At 34.0% G+C, this 15315-nt stretch overlaps 1 protein-coding gene across 1 annotated transcript in view; it reads left to right on the top strand.

Moving 5' to 3' along the window:
- ZPBP (zona pellucida binding protein) overlaps nucleotides 1–15315 on the top strand; it is a gene marked incomplete at its 5' end in the record, with an annotated part of 28291 nt that overhangs the window by 10187 nt on the left and 2789 nt on the right. The window contains 4 exons of the mRNA XM_084510911.1: nucleotides 4045–4194; nucleotides 6371–6589; nucleotides 9223–9299; nucleotides 12147–12324. Coding sequence (XP_084367037.1) covers nucleotides 4045–4194; nucleotides 6371–6589; nucleotides 9223–9299; nucleotides 12147–12324 — 624 coding nt within the window. The remainder of the gene's footprint in view (nucleotides 1–4044; nucleotides 4195–6370; nucleotides 6590–9222; nucleotides 9300–12146; nucleotides 12325–15315) is intronic.

Here is a 15315-nt window from a genome sequence, read left to right as displayed (position 1 = left end):
TTGTCCTAATCTGCTACTATAGCATGAAAACTACTAATCTCTCCATGAAATGTGCTGGGCTACTTGTACATTTACTACTTTTCTCACATAATGATTCCTTAGAGGTCATGACCTGCTTTGAGTTATGTTTTTTATTTACTTCCGTATATATCTCATTTGTTTTTTAGTACTATTTCCATACTTGTATTTTTAAAGTATATTGTACATTACGATGAATTTATAAATCTGTTTAATTTCCTATCTTAGTTTATTGTTTAGGTTATGAACTATTTACTCTTTTACAATGGCAGTGCTACCAAATCCTATTTGCTTTCTTGTTAGTCTATATTGGTGTCTATCAGAACTCTATCCTTGTTTTTTGTGTATTTTCATGTATCTCCATAATAGTAGGAAATTAGGATTCATAAAAATTGCATGATATTTTATTTCATAATTTTTCAGTGTGTTCACAGAGAAGAATCCTTTCAGTAGGAAAGTGGAATAGTGAATCCAGTCTTAGGAAAGACTAACAAAATTATGCTTTTCGGAACACTTCAAAATAAATGCAATTATTTAAGCATAAAGTCTACAGGCAGAGAGCCTATTTTTCATTGTGCTAACAGTCATAGGTAGAAAAATCAGATCCTTTTTCAGACAGACAAGCCCTCGACACACACCCTAAGAAGGTGTTTTGTGCCCCAAAAGTTTTTCTGACTATATAAATCGAACATCATGACTACAATAAAAAACTCACAAACAGCAGTAAACACTCTTTTCTTTCTGTTGTCATTAACAAACAGTTCTATTTTTTGAACAAGTCACTTTGATCACAGATAGTTCTAGTCTAGTTATGTATTGTTGAAACAGTAATGAAAAATTAAATACTACATGATGTGTAATTTAAAATCATTACAACTTTAAAATTAACAAGCCATTTTCTTCAGTTAGTATAGTGACTCCTCTCTATTAAGATTTGGAAATTGTACTTTGAAGTATTTAAACATCAGCTGTTGGTCTGTCTGACAATAAGAGTATTTCAAAATACACTTTAAATGGATGAAAAAGATTAAAAATAATTGCTTCTTATGTTCTGCATCCTCAAGTTTCACTGCATAAAACATCACTTTTGGTGGTGTCCTGAACAATTAAATAGAACAGAAAAGATGAGAAAGCATCTCATTCTTAGACTATTTGCTAATGCAAATTGTCATTGAAAGCTTGTTCTAGTTTTGTGAAAATGAACCTAGGAATTTGGACTTAAAGGACTTAAAGGACAGTTTTTTATACACATTGCTACCTAATGTACTCAAAGAAGTTTGGGAAGACTGCGACTATGTCCTTTGACAGGCAAAAAAAAAAAAAAAAAAAAAAAAAAAAAGTGTATACTATGGTTTTGTAAAACAGAGAACCTCAAAAGCAACTTAAAAATTAAATACCCACACTCAGCCTGTCAATTACGAGATTTTCTAAAACCTACTGTTCATATATCTAGCAGTTCTGAGGAGAGGGAAGGAAGGAGAATCAGGAGAACAAAGATGCTTTTAGCAGATGTGCATATCTGTATATTCATGATATTTTGATAACTTCTGCATGCTTCCTGAGAGACTGTTGAGTCCTGTCTAGACTACTCATCTGAGTAGGCAGTTTTCATCCAGGTAATCTCATGAAGCAAGGAATTTTAACTGCGGTTTCTTTTTTAACACTAGGAAACACCGCCCCACATACACACACAAAAACACAAAAGCAAAAACAACAAAAACAAAACCAACACAGGCTTTTGATTTTGTGATCCAATAGGAGATCCTTTACACATAGACATACAATTAAAATAATGAATGATTAATATTTATTTTTTTTTCTGTTATGTGAAGCATCCATTGTTCAAGGTACAATAAAATTCTAAAATAAAATCCATGACTTCTAAGAAGTCTTTACTATTTCTGCTGACGCATTTTCAAAAAAATACTTGTGACCAAATCTCTTCACTGCATTTCCAAACTTTGTCTTTTGTGGACTTCTTGTTGTCTTTTTAATTTAGTAATAGATTTTTTAAATATAGCAAAACTGTGATATATCTTAAAAGTGCTCCTGCTCTCCAGGTGATGTTACTTTTGGTCCACACAGGGCAGATGAACATGCCAATAGTTAGAACTACAGTTCTTAAATCTGTGATGGTTTTCTGACCATATTAATCTGTTATCTATTTCAGCCTACAGTAGCAAATGTTATCCTAGTTTAGAGACACATCAACTACATCCCGAGTAATTCATCAGAGGATTAAAAACCTCTTCATCACCCCCAAAAATGAAAGACAGTGTCCCATTAGTGTGAAAATCTAATATAGAATCCCAAACCTTTCTTGTCAAAGAATTTGCACTTCCAGTCTTTTTAATAGTACTCTTTTTTTTTTTTACCAGTGCTTAAATTTTATTTTAAATATAGTTATATATGTGGCAAAACTAAGTTGATTAAAAGCTTAAATAGGTTCTTCAGAAACACAGTGGTCCCACAGCCTGCTGCCAAGTGTGTAAAAAGATGCAGTTCAATCCGGGTTGCTTTTTTTTTTTTTTTTTTTTTTTTTTTTCTCTCACCTCAGTCCCTTTCTTAATGTTTCATCCCAGGAAAATCAGTGTGCATCCACACTAACATGTTAGTTTGAATAGAAATGTGGCTTTGAAGTGAATTGCTTGACCCTACCCTCTTACATTTTGTTTGGATTGTGGACTGGTTGTTGATTGCACAGACTGTATTCCTTTTGGATGAAGCTAATTGGAAAGGTTTGCTTTGAGTGATAATGAGTGGTCAGTTTGTAAAACCAGACTAGGACTGATCTGAAGCAAAAAAACTAAGATGTCTGTAGTATAGATCTCAAGTCCTTAGCATTGATTTTTTTCAGTATAAAAATACGTTTTTCATACCACACTAATTCCATGCACTAGATAAATGTCTAAGTTGCTTAGGATACTAAATATAGCTTTTTAGTTAGTTAGTTTGTTTTACTCCAAAAATAGAACAAAAAATCCATTATCAAAATATTTTATCAAAGTGAGTATTTTACCTTTAAATCTATTCTAATCTGCTCTAATCCCAAAGTTTACTTTGACAACTGCCAGCAAGATAGGCTGCATCCTACTATTTGAGGAACCCTTATCTGTATTGGCACTACCTGAGGGCTCTTAAGTCAGGAAAGGGCTCATCAGCTCTCATCATGTAACCTACAACGACGACTACATAGGACTCAACATCAGTGCCCAAAGTCTGACCTCAAATATTTATTTTCTTTTTCCTTAAAAAAACTTAATTATAAGAGCCATGTTTATAATATGTCCTTTAAAGTAGGATTCCACTTCTTCTCTGTCTTGAGCTAAGGAGTGGTGTTAAGACTTAGGCTACTATAACAGTAATTATCTTACCATACAGAAGGATTACTTTACAATCTTAAGCATACACAGTTCTAATTTTGGCATACAAATATGATGTGTTTTTTTTGGAATGTCTGTCATACACTACTCGTTTAACTTGAACTTCTTGTCCTGCTTATGTACTTTCAAGTTTAATGCATGCTAAACATTGCCAGCTGGTAATTAGTTGATTGGTTGAGACTGAAGACTGAGAGGCTACTACTCTCTTTAACTATATAAAGGTAAAATTACTAAAGTAAACAAACAAATGACAACATAAACACCTTTATTTTATCACTTTTATTATTATTATTATTATTATTATTATTATTATTATTATTATTATTATTATTATTATTATTATTATTATGGGAGTTTTTTGCTCTTGGAAGTGGATACTGGAGAGACTATAATAGATGTAGGTCAAATAAAAGCAGGTTTCTAGGATTGCTTCATGAACCAAAACTTAAAAACACATTAGCAATAAGGAATATTTGTGTAAAGCTGAACTGATTGACACCCTCTAAACTTCAGTTTCTGATTCCTATGCCTTCAGCTAAATCCATATTAATATACAGTTTAAGAGTAAATAACCATTTGGACTGTTTCTTTATGTATTTTCTCATCATGACAGCTAAAGTTATTTTATTACTGTGTTTACTAGAAAATAGCAGTGTGCAAATATCACCAACTGGAACTTTAATATTGAGACACTTCAAATCTCATCTGAGTGGAGTTTACAATTGTACTCTTCATTATAAGTTAACAGCAACACAACCTGATAAAAAACTCTTATTAAAATATGTTATTTACGGTAAGTTATCAACCTCGGTAAGTGTGCTCTTATGTTCAAAAAGATTTTATTTTAAAACATGTGTTGCTATTTATTAGTAAGTAGTACTTACTTGGAACTTAACTTGGGGAGGTAAATACATTCTGTTTCTTTGGATAAACTGTTTTTATTAGCATTTGCTACCAGGCAGTTCATTTAACAGCATTTACAGAGCCTTAGATGAAGCTCAGTGGTGTACTGAGAAATGTATGAACACAGTTCTTTTTTTAAAAAAAAACATAAAACATAATGAAACGCAACAAATTGAATAGGCAGAAATCCTTAACAACGTAAAAATACTATGATTTTAAATTGAATTATTCTTTAGGAGATTAACTTTAGCACAGTCATATGGATTTATTTCACACCAGATTAATGCCTTAATTATTACCCGATTGTGTTTTTAAAATATAAAGTATGTATCATTTAATTATATAATATTCATAGCTCATTCTTTCTTGTTCTGATTACATAGTTGTCTGTCAGGAGGTAAAGTCTTTGATGAAGTGAAAGCGAACTATTATAAAGGCAATGTCATTCATTACTAGTTCTCTCTTTCTTCCCTAAAGTATAGAAATTTATTCTTGTAGAGATGTAGGCAAGAGTTCCTATGGCCTTAAACAGAACGGTGTCTGATCTTAAATTTGAAATGCATACCAGTGCTCATTTAAAGGCTTGGTAGAGCACAATAACCTAAATTAACCTCCAATGTAAATTAATTTGAGTTTGACCTCAGTAGCCTTAATGTAGAATACCTATGACTTTTAGCAATTAGTTTGCTTGACAGAATTGGATAGGAAGAAATTTATTTGAAGGAGTTTTGATGGAAAAGTTTACTTAATGCAGTCTTACATTTTTCAATAGGGATCCAATCTAAATATTAGCACACAAAACTCAAGTTTCATACAAATACAAAAAGATCTAGAACATGCAGCAGCAAAGGAAAGGAAAAGGAGGACTCAAAAGCAAGGTGGAGGATCTTCTGAGCTGTCTTAATTGCATGTTCTGCAGCTATCCTAGTATTCGAAGGGGTTCTGTAGGAAAGCTGGGGAGGGACTCTTTGTCAGGGAGTGTAACGATAGGAGAAGGAGTAATGACTTTTAACTAAAAGAGGGGAGATACATATTAGATGTAAGGAAGGAATTCTTCATGATGAGGATGATGAGGCACTGGAACAGGTTGTCAAGAGAGGCTGTGGATGCCCCATTCCTGGAAGTATTCAAGGCCGGGTTGGATGGGGCTTTGGGCAACCTGGTATGGTGGGTGGCGTCCCTGCCCATGGCTGTGGGGTTGGAACTAGATGATCTTTAAGATCCCTTCCAATCCAAGCCATCCTGTGATTTTCTCTTTTCTTTCGGCTGGTTTGTTTTCTCTTCCTCCATTCTTTCTTCCTTGCACCTCTCCCTGCTTTCTTATTTCTATTCTACCCACACCTTGACCTCTCTTCTTCATTCTTTCACTCCTGTTTTTAATTTAATAACTTAGCATTTTGTTCTGTTGGTCTTAAGCTTTATGTAAATAGAGTGGTTACCATGAAAAAAAAATATGCATTTTATGGTACATCGATATATTTGTAAAAGATGTCCGGGTATGCATTTAGCTTCACAATAAAGTTGAAATAAGTGATTCTTCCTGAAAAGTAAATTTCATACCTGTATGGTAGCTTGTTCAGGTACTTACAATGATAGAGAAGGAATTTCTGTTCATTTTTTACTCTTTTTAATATACTTACGTGATAGCTAAGTAATGTTAGATACACTACTATAACTGATGATAAAGGATAAGATGAAATACTGCACCACAAACTACAGGGTATTTTGTAATATGCTTCTTAACCTTAACTTTCATATTCTCGATGCCTCTACTGTAGTTTCCTGTTGGTGTAAAAAAAAAAAAAAAATACAGCAATAAACAGCAAGACTTACCTATGGATATAATTAAGAATGTGGATTTGTATAACTCTGTCAAGCATTTCTAAGTAGCCCAGTATATTTTATGTATCATTAAAAAATCTGTGGGGGTTCAAAGTAGGTTTTGCTTATAAATTAAGGATTTCAATTAATAATTTTATTTTCAAGTATATAAATTACTTTTTTTTTTTTTTCTTCTTACTTCATACATTTTCTTCATCATCTTTTGTATTTTTTTTTTCCTGCAGCTTACTCTGATCCTCAGTATTACTATGAATTGACAGTACGGTATCACGCAGCCCCCTGCAATAGTTTCCATAATATTTCTTTTGAGAAGGCCTTGATTCAGATACTAAACAAGCTTGTTGCTGAACTTTCTTGTGAGGTTATCTTAATTAAGTCAGAATGCCATCATGTAAAAATGCAGAGAGGAGGTCTACAGAATGAAATGTTCTTTACATTTTCAGGTAAAAATCTGCCTTGCTTTTAAATAATGGTTATTTTTTTTATAGCTAGTGGACTTTACTGCTTGTATGCCGAAAGCATTGTAAGTATTTAAAATTAAAGTTTTTTGATTGTTCAAAGTATTGCATGTGAAATCGATGTCAATAGCAAAAAGATAGTTATGTACTCAAAAATGTGTCCTTTACATTATTTCATAAGAGCTTCAGAACTTTTTATGGCTCTGGATAGATCAATATGTTTTTTATTTTTTATCATAAAACTTTATCATGTTCCTTAATGCGCACTAACATGGGAAGAAAAGTGCTACAGTGTATTCCATAACTCCCTAGATGACCTTCCTCTAGGCACCTATTATAGGTATATAAATCCCTCCATGAATGTGCTGTGGGGTTAAATGAGATGAATCTCAGTACCTTTCCTTCTTTAAGTGGCAATAATACAAGTGCAAAATTTAGTGTTCTTTAAAGAACAGCAGGAGTGTAAAGGAGACCCAGATGAGATTAAGTTGTCAAATACATGTATACTGGGTTGACTTTGGTATTTTCAGTTTCCTTCCTATTCAAAGCAAATAATTAGGTGGCTTAGAATCAGAATCATTGAATGGTTTGGGTTGAAAAAGATTTGAAAGATCCCTTTCCTGCCCCCACTGTGGGCAGGGGCACCTCCCACCAGATCAGGTTGCCTAAAGCCCCATCCAGCCTGGCCTTGAACACCTCCAGGGATGGGGCATCCACAGCTTCTCTGGGCAACCTGCTCCAGTGCCTCACCACTGGAGGTGGTAATTGCTTCTTGTGCTGTTGCTACACTCCACAACAGAGTGCTCCCCCCTCACCTCCCCCCCCCCCACTGAGCTGAGGAGGGCAGATGTCACTGAATTCTGGAATATTTAAGGCTTCTTACTGAGTGTCCTTATATACCGTAATAATAAAATGGTATAACTGATATTTGAGTGTCTTTATACATAAATGACCTTACAGTTTCTTAGTTACTTATCACTGCATAAAGTTCAGGTATTAAAAATACATTTTCATATTAATATAAACTTTTTTTTTAATAGAGGCGTGTTTTCAGAATATTCCTTCTGAACACTGAAACCATGTGAAAAGAAAGTCTCAGCTCCTTTATGCTGTGAATGAGGTCTGAAAGAACATGTGATGCAGCCCCTATATAAGTGTAGTTCATTTGATTTACTTTATGTTATTAAAAGAGATCTCTAAAACCTAAAGAGATGCAGTTGGTCATTGCTGAGCTGCATATATGTAAGATCGCATATGTAAAAATGTTGTGAGCTTACTCTTTCTAATTATTTCAACTCTAAAAAGGCTATTTTTTCATTCTTTCCATTTATTGAATTAGATTAGTCACTATGTATCAAGACATTCAGTTTGAGAAGATACCTTTCTGAAAAAGAATACCAATTGCATGTTTTCCACTTTCCATTTTACAATTTAAATTTTCTCAAAAATTAAATATAACTAGTTACGAAAGTAATGAAACTGTTAGCTGTTTGTCTGAAGACTGTATTTGTAGTAAATAGCACTGACATGTGAAGACTGTAGCTAGTTTAGGTTAATTATTTATTGAGATGACATAAGTGAGATTTAAACAATATGCAAGCTTTATAGAATGTTTGAGCAATAGTTTGAAACATTTCTACAATCAAGGAGGAGAAATTCTCCAGTTAGAGATTCCGGTGGATTTAAACTTTGATACAACCCAGTGGTAAACTACACATTCGTTATTAGCTTGAGCTATTAGCACTTTTTGATTTCTAAGCAGCTTTTGGCATTCAGAATTACCTCTGTGACAGAAGTAGGTAAAGCTTATAATATAAGGAGTGAAATTAACATGTTAACAGATAATTTTCTACTTACTATGGCAAATTAATTTAATGTGAGTTCTGAAGAGTAGGCCAGCAGCTTCTAAACTATTTATTGGGCCTTCACTGTAACGTTAGTAGTAGTCAGTTGACAAGGAATGTGGAACCATGCAAATGGGTTACTAAAATATAACTACAGTTTTAATTCAGTCCATACTTCAAATTTTCCTTCTGTTCAATGTCCCATAGGGCTTCCTGTGAGGATGGAAAGGGCTGAGGGGGTGAAGATACAGAACTAAGATTTGTGCAGGGGAGGAGACCAGTGGGGGGAATCTTTAAAATACTAGATATTGCTGTAGTTGGTCTTGAAAGAAAACTCAAGTCAATTGCTTGGACAGTCAGAAGCTTGAACAGTTAGGATTCCTGGCTGACTGTTTCAAAACTTGTATTCATAAATGCATAATAATAGCTAAGTAATTAGGGAAGTAGATTACTTCTTCTGAAAGGATTCAGATACCTATAAATCTGGGAAGCATCTAGGATTACACATTTCCTTACCATCACAATTCACAAATAAATGACAGTTCCTGTGAAATATTTAAGTATATGAAAAACTAGACATACATGTAGACATATTGATAATGTCTGGAAGAGGAAAGACTGTGGTTTCTCTAAAATGTTGCAAGTCAGACATCTGAAATGTGGAAGAAATTTCAACATTCTTGCATCAGAAATGACTAGAATCTTAAACCAGTAAATAAAAAAATTTTGATTTCATTGACTGTTCTTCTGTAAATAAATTGTATTTTGTTACAGTTACTTGCTTAGACAGAGAAGAAGACAACAGACTATGTCAGCAAAGTGCTTGTGATGCATCTCATAGATTAAACAAGGTACAGTAGATGGAGCAATAAAATGGCAACTAACATAATAAGCTAATAATAAGCTTAATAGTAAGTATAATATCAACATAAAATATGAAGTATACTTTAATAGAGAAATCAATTTTCTTTATATAATATAAATATAATTTGGATATCTAAATATAATTTGGATATAAATTAAATTTATATCCACTAAAACATAAATTTATCCACTAAATTTATCCACTAAAATACAAATTTGGTTAAAATTGTCAATATCCTGTTGCCCTTATGGCTAAGGCAGATCACACTATTGCTCTGTATCAAGTCTGTTAAAGAGTATGAAAAGTAGCAAGACAATCAGGAATCTTTGAACATATGCTGTCTTATAAACACTAAACATGCTGTTTGTAATGGAGTGCCTTTCCATAATTTCAAAGTGATCTTATCAATAATCCGGTAAAATTTTAGCTGCTTGAAGATTTTTTTTTTTTTCTTCAGGATTTTGTCTCTTCCAGCAGAGAAACAGAAGTCAGTCTTTTGCTTACTAGGTTAACAACTGTTAATTCAGAGGTTCTTAATGGAGAAAGGAAAAAGAGAAAGGGAAGTACAGGAGGAAGATATGCCTTCTGCCATAGAAGGGGAAGGAAGCACCACTCCTATGAAGACAGGCTAAGAAAGTTGGGGTTGGGGTTGTTCAGCCTGGGGAAGAGAAGGCTCCAGAGAGACGCCATAGCAGTCTTCCAGTACCTGAAGGGGCCTACAGGAAAGCTGGGGAGGGACTCTGTGTCAGGGAGTGTAGTGATAGGACAAGGGGGAATGGCTTTAAATTAAAAAAGGGTAGGTTTAGAGTAGATATAAGGAAGAAATTCTTCACTCAAAGGGAGTTGAGATACTGGAACAGGATGCCCTGAGAAACTGGGGATGAATGCCCCATCCCCGTAGGTGCTGAAGACCAGGCTGGTTGTGGCTTTGTGCAACCTGGACTGGTGGGACGTGTCCCTGCCCATGGCGAGTGAGTTGGAACTGGGTGATCTTTAAGGGCCCTTCCAACCCAAACCTTTCTATGGTTCTATGATAAGTAAAGAGAAAGGAGTTGGCAAGAAGGGCCAGGTGTATGTTTGCTGAAGATATCTTGGAGAGGAGAGATGAGTTGTTAGGAAACTGCTGTGAGGAACCTGTTGGAACACTGGAGATGAACAATGATGCTGTCACATTGAGCCTTTGTGGCACTATTTGGCTGCTGCATCTTTGTACTGTCAGTCATTTTCCTGTCTTGTCTCCATATTTAGCTGTTCCCTAACACTCTTCCGTAGAAAGCTGACACAGGTTTCATGTCAGAAACATGCAAACATGCTGATAAAGTCCCCTACTATTTATGGATTTAGGGCCTGATAGGTCATGTTTTTAAAGAAATGATGGAGTGGATAAAAGAGCTTTTTTATTTTCCCACATTTTGAAGAAAATTTTGTGGTACATGGGTATATTCACCTACAACCTGGATTAAAGTGCTGTAGGGACATATAAAGGAGAGCTCAAGGCAATCTAGAAGAGTGTTTTTCTGAGGCCTTCTTCTAAGCAAATCCTTCACAGTATGCCAATTATAGGTGCTCCCTCTATTCAGTATAGCGTTGATTTGAACATTGGTCTGAAGCATCTCCCTCTTCCTCCCCATTGTCAAGAAACATGCATGAAAATCATCCTTTGGAATTCCACTGGAGAGGCAAGGGAGGCTAAAATATGCAGTCCTCATTAAGCAGCTTTTTCCACTAGAAAGAAAAAAAATGAATCTGTGGGGAAAGATCATGGTCAAAGCTAATCTTTTTCATGCAGACAAGAAGATCAAAATAAGAGTGTATAAATAAATCTGGTTTTGCCTTTTTTTTTTTTTTTTTTTTTTTGTAATCTGTGTGTACAGAACTTTGCAAGCCTAATAACGCTTTTTTCATTTTTCTGTTTAGCTTTCTATATATATGATTAATCCCTGTATACAAATGAATCGCTGTCTGGACATAAAGTATTGAGATTTCTTACTCCTAGACTTTGTCAGGTTGCTAATCAGTCTATTTTTTGTTACAGATTTTATATCATTTATTCAGTTTAAATTTCACATTTTTAGTTTAAATACTATGAACTAAAATCTCTGATATTCTAATGTCATGCACCTAATAAGAAAGTAAAAAAAGAATAAAAAAAAATCAGAGAAAATAAGGATTTCTTAAAAATACACATTGCTTTTGGCTAGGGAGTTGGAGTAGATGAGACAGAGCAGAGTTCTCTTGTATCCTAATATTTCTGCAATTCTGTGCTGCTGGTTCTGCACTGATTGAAACAAATATTTATGCTATATAGGATCCTATTTGTGCAAATCTTTTTGAGTAACAGCATTATTCTTGTATGATTATGTTTGATTGGTTTAATAATCTCTTTATCTAACTTTGTTGCAGGAGATTTATTTATTTATATATATTTTTTAATTTAAGAGAGATATCTAATATGGTTGGAAAGTATGAAATCTAATTGGACCTAAATAATAGTACCTGTGTAGGAGGGAAAGCTGCAAAACAATTGATGCTGAGCTACAGATGTTTAATACTGGCAAAATTGCCATGGATTAGCTTTAAAAGTTGTATTTATACAATCATGAAAACTTTCACAGATATTGCATTAATTGATCAACGTTTATCTAAATTAAAAACAATGTATTCAAGAATATCAGATTATTCTCTTACCATTCCACCTACCTGCTACAAACAAAGTAACATAGTAATATGTCCTTTAAATCCTAAATCATACCCATGTTCTTCAGTCTTTATTTCTATTCTTGCCTCTTTGCATCAAAAACTCTGAAAAAAAATATTATTTGTTTCAATTTAGGCAAAATACCTCATAGAGAGATTTTTTAAGCAAGAAGTAGAAGTTAGGAAGAAGACTGCTGAACCGTTGCCTGAAATATACTACATTGAAGGTACTCTGCAAATGGTGTGGATTGATCGCTGCTATCCAGGATATGGAATGAATGCTCTAAGACATCCAGGCTGTCCAGAGTGTTGTGGTAAGTGACAAATTCATTATCACACAAGCATTAAATACAGTTACATTGCTTTTTGCTCTGATTGAACAGAATATTTTGCTATGTAATTTTATAAAATTGTTCTGTCCAACTGTTTTGGGCTGTGATCCTGACAAGTCTGTCAAGGTAGCCAGTACGGGGTCAGGTTGGTACCTGGGTAGAACATTTGTAAAATCTTGTTAATTTAGACTTTAAGACAGACTCACAGTTTCTGTGGACTGACATAAATTAAAATTAATCAAATCAATTGGACTCGATGACCTTGAGGTCTCTTCCAACCTAGAAAATTCTGTGAAATTCTGTAATTTCAGACCTAGATACCAGTGGTCTTTTTCTTTTTTATTTTTTGAGTTAACATAGAAAATCTGCAATCTTATAAGATATGTTTCAAGTACTGCTGTTCAGGTCAGGCAAAGAAGACAATTATGTTTTTCCTTATATTTATAAAAGCAGGAATCTTAGTTAATGCTTTTATGTAATAACAAACTTAAATGCTTTGTTCCAGATCTGAGATGTGGAGATCTCGGTGAGAATAAAGTGAGAATAAAAGAATAATAAATTAGTAAATATTTGTGATTCATTTGGTATAAAGAAAAGGAAGGATTGATTGAATTCTGTTGATTTTATTCATAGGAGTCCTCAAATTAAAACAAGTGATAAACCTTTATCCTAGATGCTGAGGATCATAGTTCTGAAAAGTGGCTTTGCCAGATTACATTTCCCCTGGCAAAAGGTTATTCATATGATTCCCAGATATTGAGACTGAAGTCTCAAAGGAACATCAGAAGACAGACTTGTAGAGAATAAATCTGTTGTCAAGCTTTTGACAGGAATAATTCCCTCCAGAGCTAAAAATGGTGAAAGAAACACTGGATTACATATCAAAGACAGTTTATGGCATGGACTACACTTTAAAAAGAAATATTAAGAACATGGAAGAAATTAGAAAACAGAAGGAGACAATTCTAAAATTGCAGGATATGGGAAATGCTTCTGTGTGCTATTGTTTTTCTCCAGTTTGTTGTCTCCATGAGAAAGAAAAATTTGTAATCCATTTCTTCCAGAAAAAAAATAATAATTATACATATATATGGAACGGCAAGATACAAGATATATATCAATTTTGTACATTTATTGCAATACAAGGTCCTGTTGTACAAGGCATCATTGATTTCAATTTTAGAAAAGCATATCTTCTTTTTAGGATGATTTGTTATGTACAGACTGCAGTTTTGTTTTGGTCTTTCTAAGTCCATTCTTTCTTTAGTCCATACTAAACTAATTTATATTTCTTTTTCCTCAAAACGGAATTTTTGTCTTATCTCTGATGGCCATTTAACACTAGCAGTGAAAAATAATAGTGTTTTCCTAGCTGACATCCTTTTTTATACCTCCCTGCACTAGACAGAAATATTACATAGCTCTACACCAATTTTAGCCCAAGAAGCTGATTCCTGTTCAGCTGGGATCATAACAGACATATCTTTGGCTGATACAGAGGCAAGATTTCACATCTGAGGTACCCAAGAATCTGAAAAAGCCAGTCCTGAAACATGTCTATATACTACTTCACATAGTTGCAGATGTCAGTCTACCAGCGTGCTCAAACATACATTCTTTTCCTTTGTTGGCCTCTTGGTAAAATTAATCTTTTCCTTTCCCAGAATCCAAAACACCCTATCATAGGCACTATAAATGAAAGGGTCCTCTGCTAGTCTATCAGTCTATCATTCTACCTCAAAGCAAGATACCAGCTTCGATTATTCCTGACAGATGTGTCCTGCATGATCTTGAAAACCTCAGAGGACAGACTTCACAGACTCCAAAGGACATACAACTCAGTACTCAAAATCATCACTACTGGAAAGCTTTTCTCTCAGGAATGTTTGTAATTTCCCTTGATATAGTTTATACCTGCTGCTTCTTGTTATGTCTCAGTGAATCTGGAAACAATTCTGTCAACTCTATCTTTGCAACAGCTTTTGTACATCCTTAGAAGACTGACTGTTTTCTTCTTCTGACACTGTCTTCATTGAACTCAGTTCAGTCTCTTGGGTCATATTTTGGATTATGACCTCTACAGGTTCTCTACGTTTCTTTCCTATACCCCAGACTTCATGAGTAGTTTTCCAAAGACATGCTAACATGGGAGAGTGTGTACCTTACATACACGGCTAGTACTACTCATTGTGACTGGCTCTTTTTTTCAGCAATATGAAATGGATTCATAATCAATTGTGATTTGCTACAATCCCTAAATACGTTACAAAAAAAAAGAGAAAAAAAAAATATTTTCCTGTTATTTTTCATAGTGGGAGAGCTTTTTCTAATACATGCACTTACTCATGTAAACATTTTGATAAATGCATTTCCATGAAAAAACAGCAGAGTTCAACTTCTTAGGTTATCCAGTAATTTCCTGTGTTGTTGCAGGGACCAGCTCATGTAATCCAGTTAAAACATTTTAAGATCTATTTTAGAACATTTTGGGGGCTTTAATATCTGTTGTTACTCTTGTTTTGTAGTTAAGAAGATTCAGCTTTTAATCGAAATTCATGGAAAGTTTATATTCATTTGCTCTGATGTAGAGACTGCCCTTTAGCTTACACAGATTTTTTTTTTTTCTTCCCTTATTTTATAATTGGAACATGGCAACCACTTTCTATCTGCTTTCATAAGAATCTGAATTTGACAAACCATCTCCCATGCCCTGTTTTAAGTTTAATTTTCTTGCACAGGGATGACTAGAATTTAACAGGGTATTTCAGACGAGCTCTTCCTAGTGCCTTTTACATCATCAGTGCTTTTATTTGGTCCAAAGAACTTCTGACAATCTTTTTAGTGAAAAAAATAGTAGAATTTGTCTTAAGAGCAAGCTAATGAGTAATCCCTTTACCAGTTCCTCTCCAACTCTTATTTTCCTTTTAAGCATCATTCAATACTCCTTTTTTTTTTTTTTTTTTTTAAATTTTC

This window comes from Aythya ferina, assembly GCF_964211825.1.
Source record: "Aythya ferina genome assembly, chromosome: 2".
Lineage (NCBI taxonomy): Eukaryota > Metazoa > Chordata > Aves > Anseriformes > Anatidae > Aythya > Aythya ferina.
This window is presented reverse-complemented; position numbering and strand designations above follow the sequence as displayed.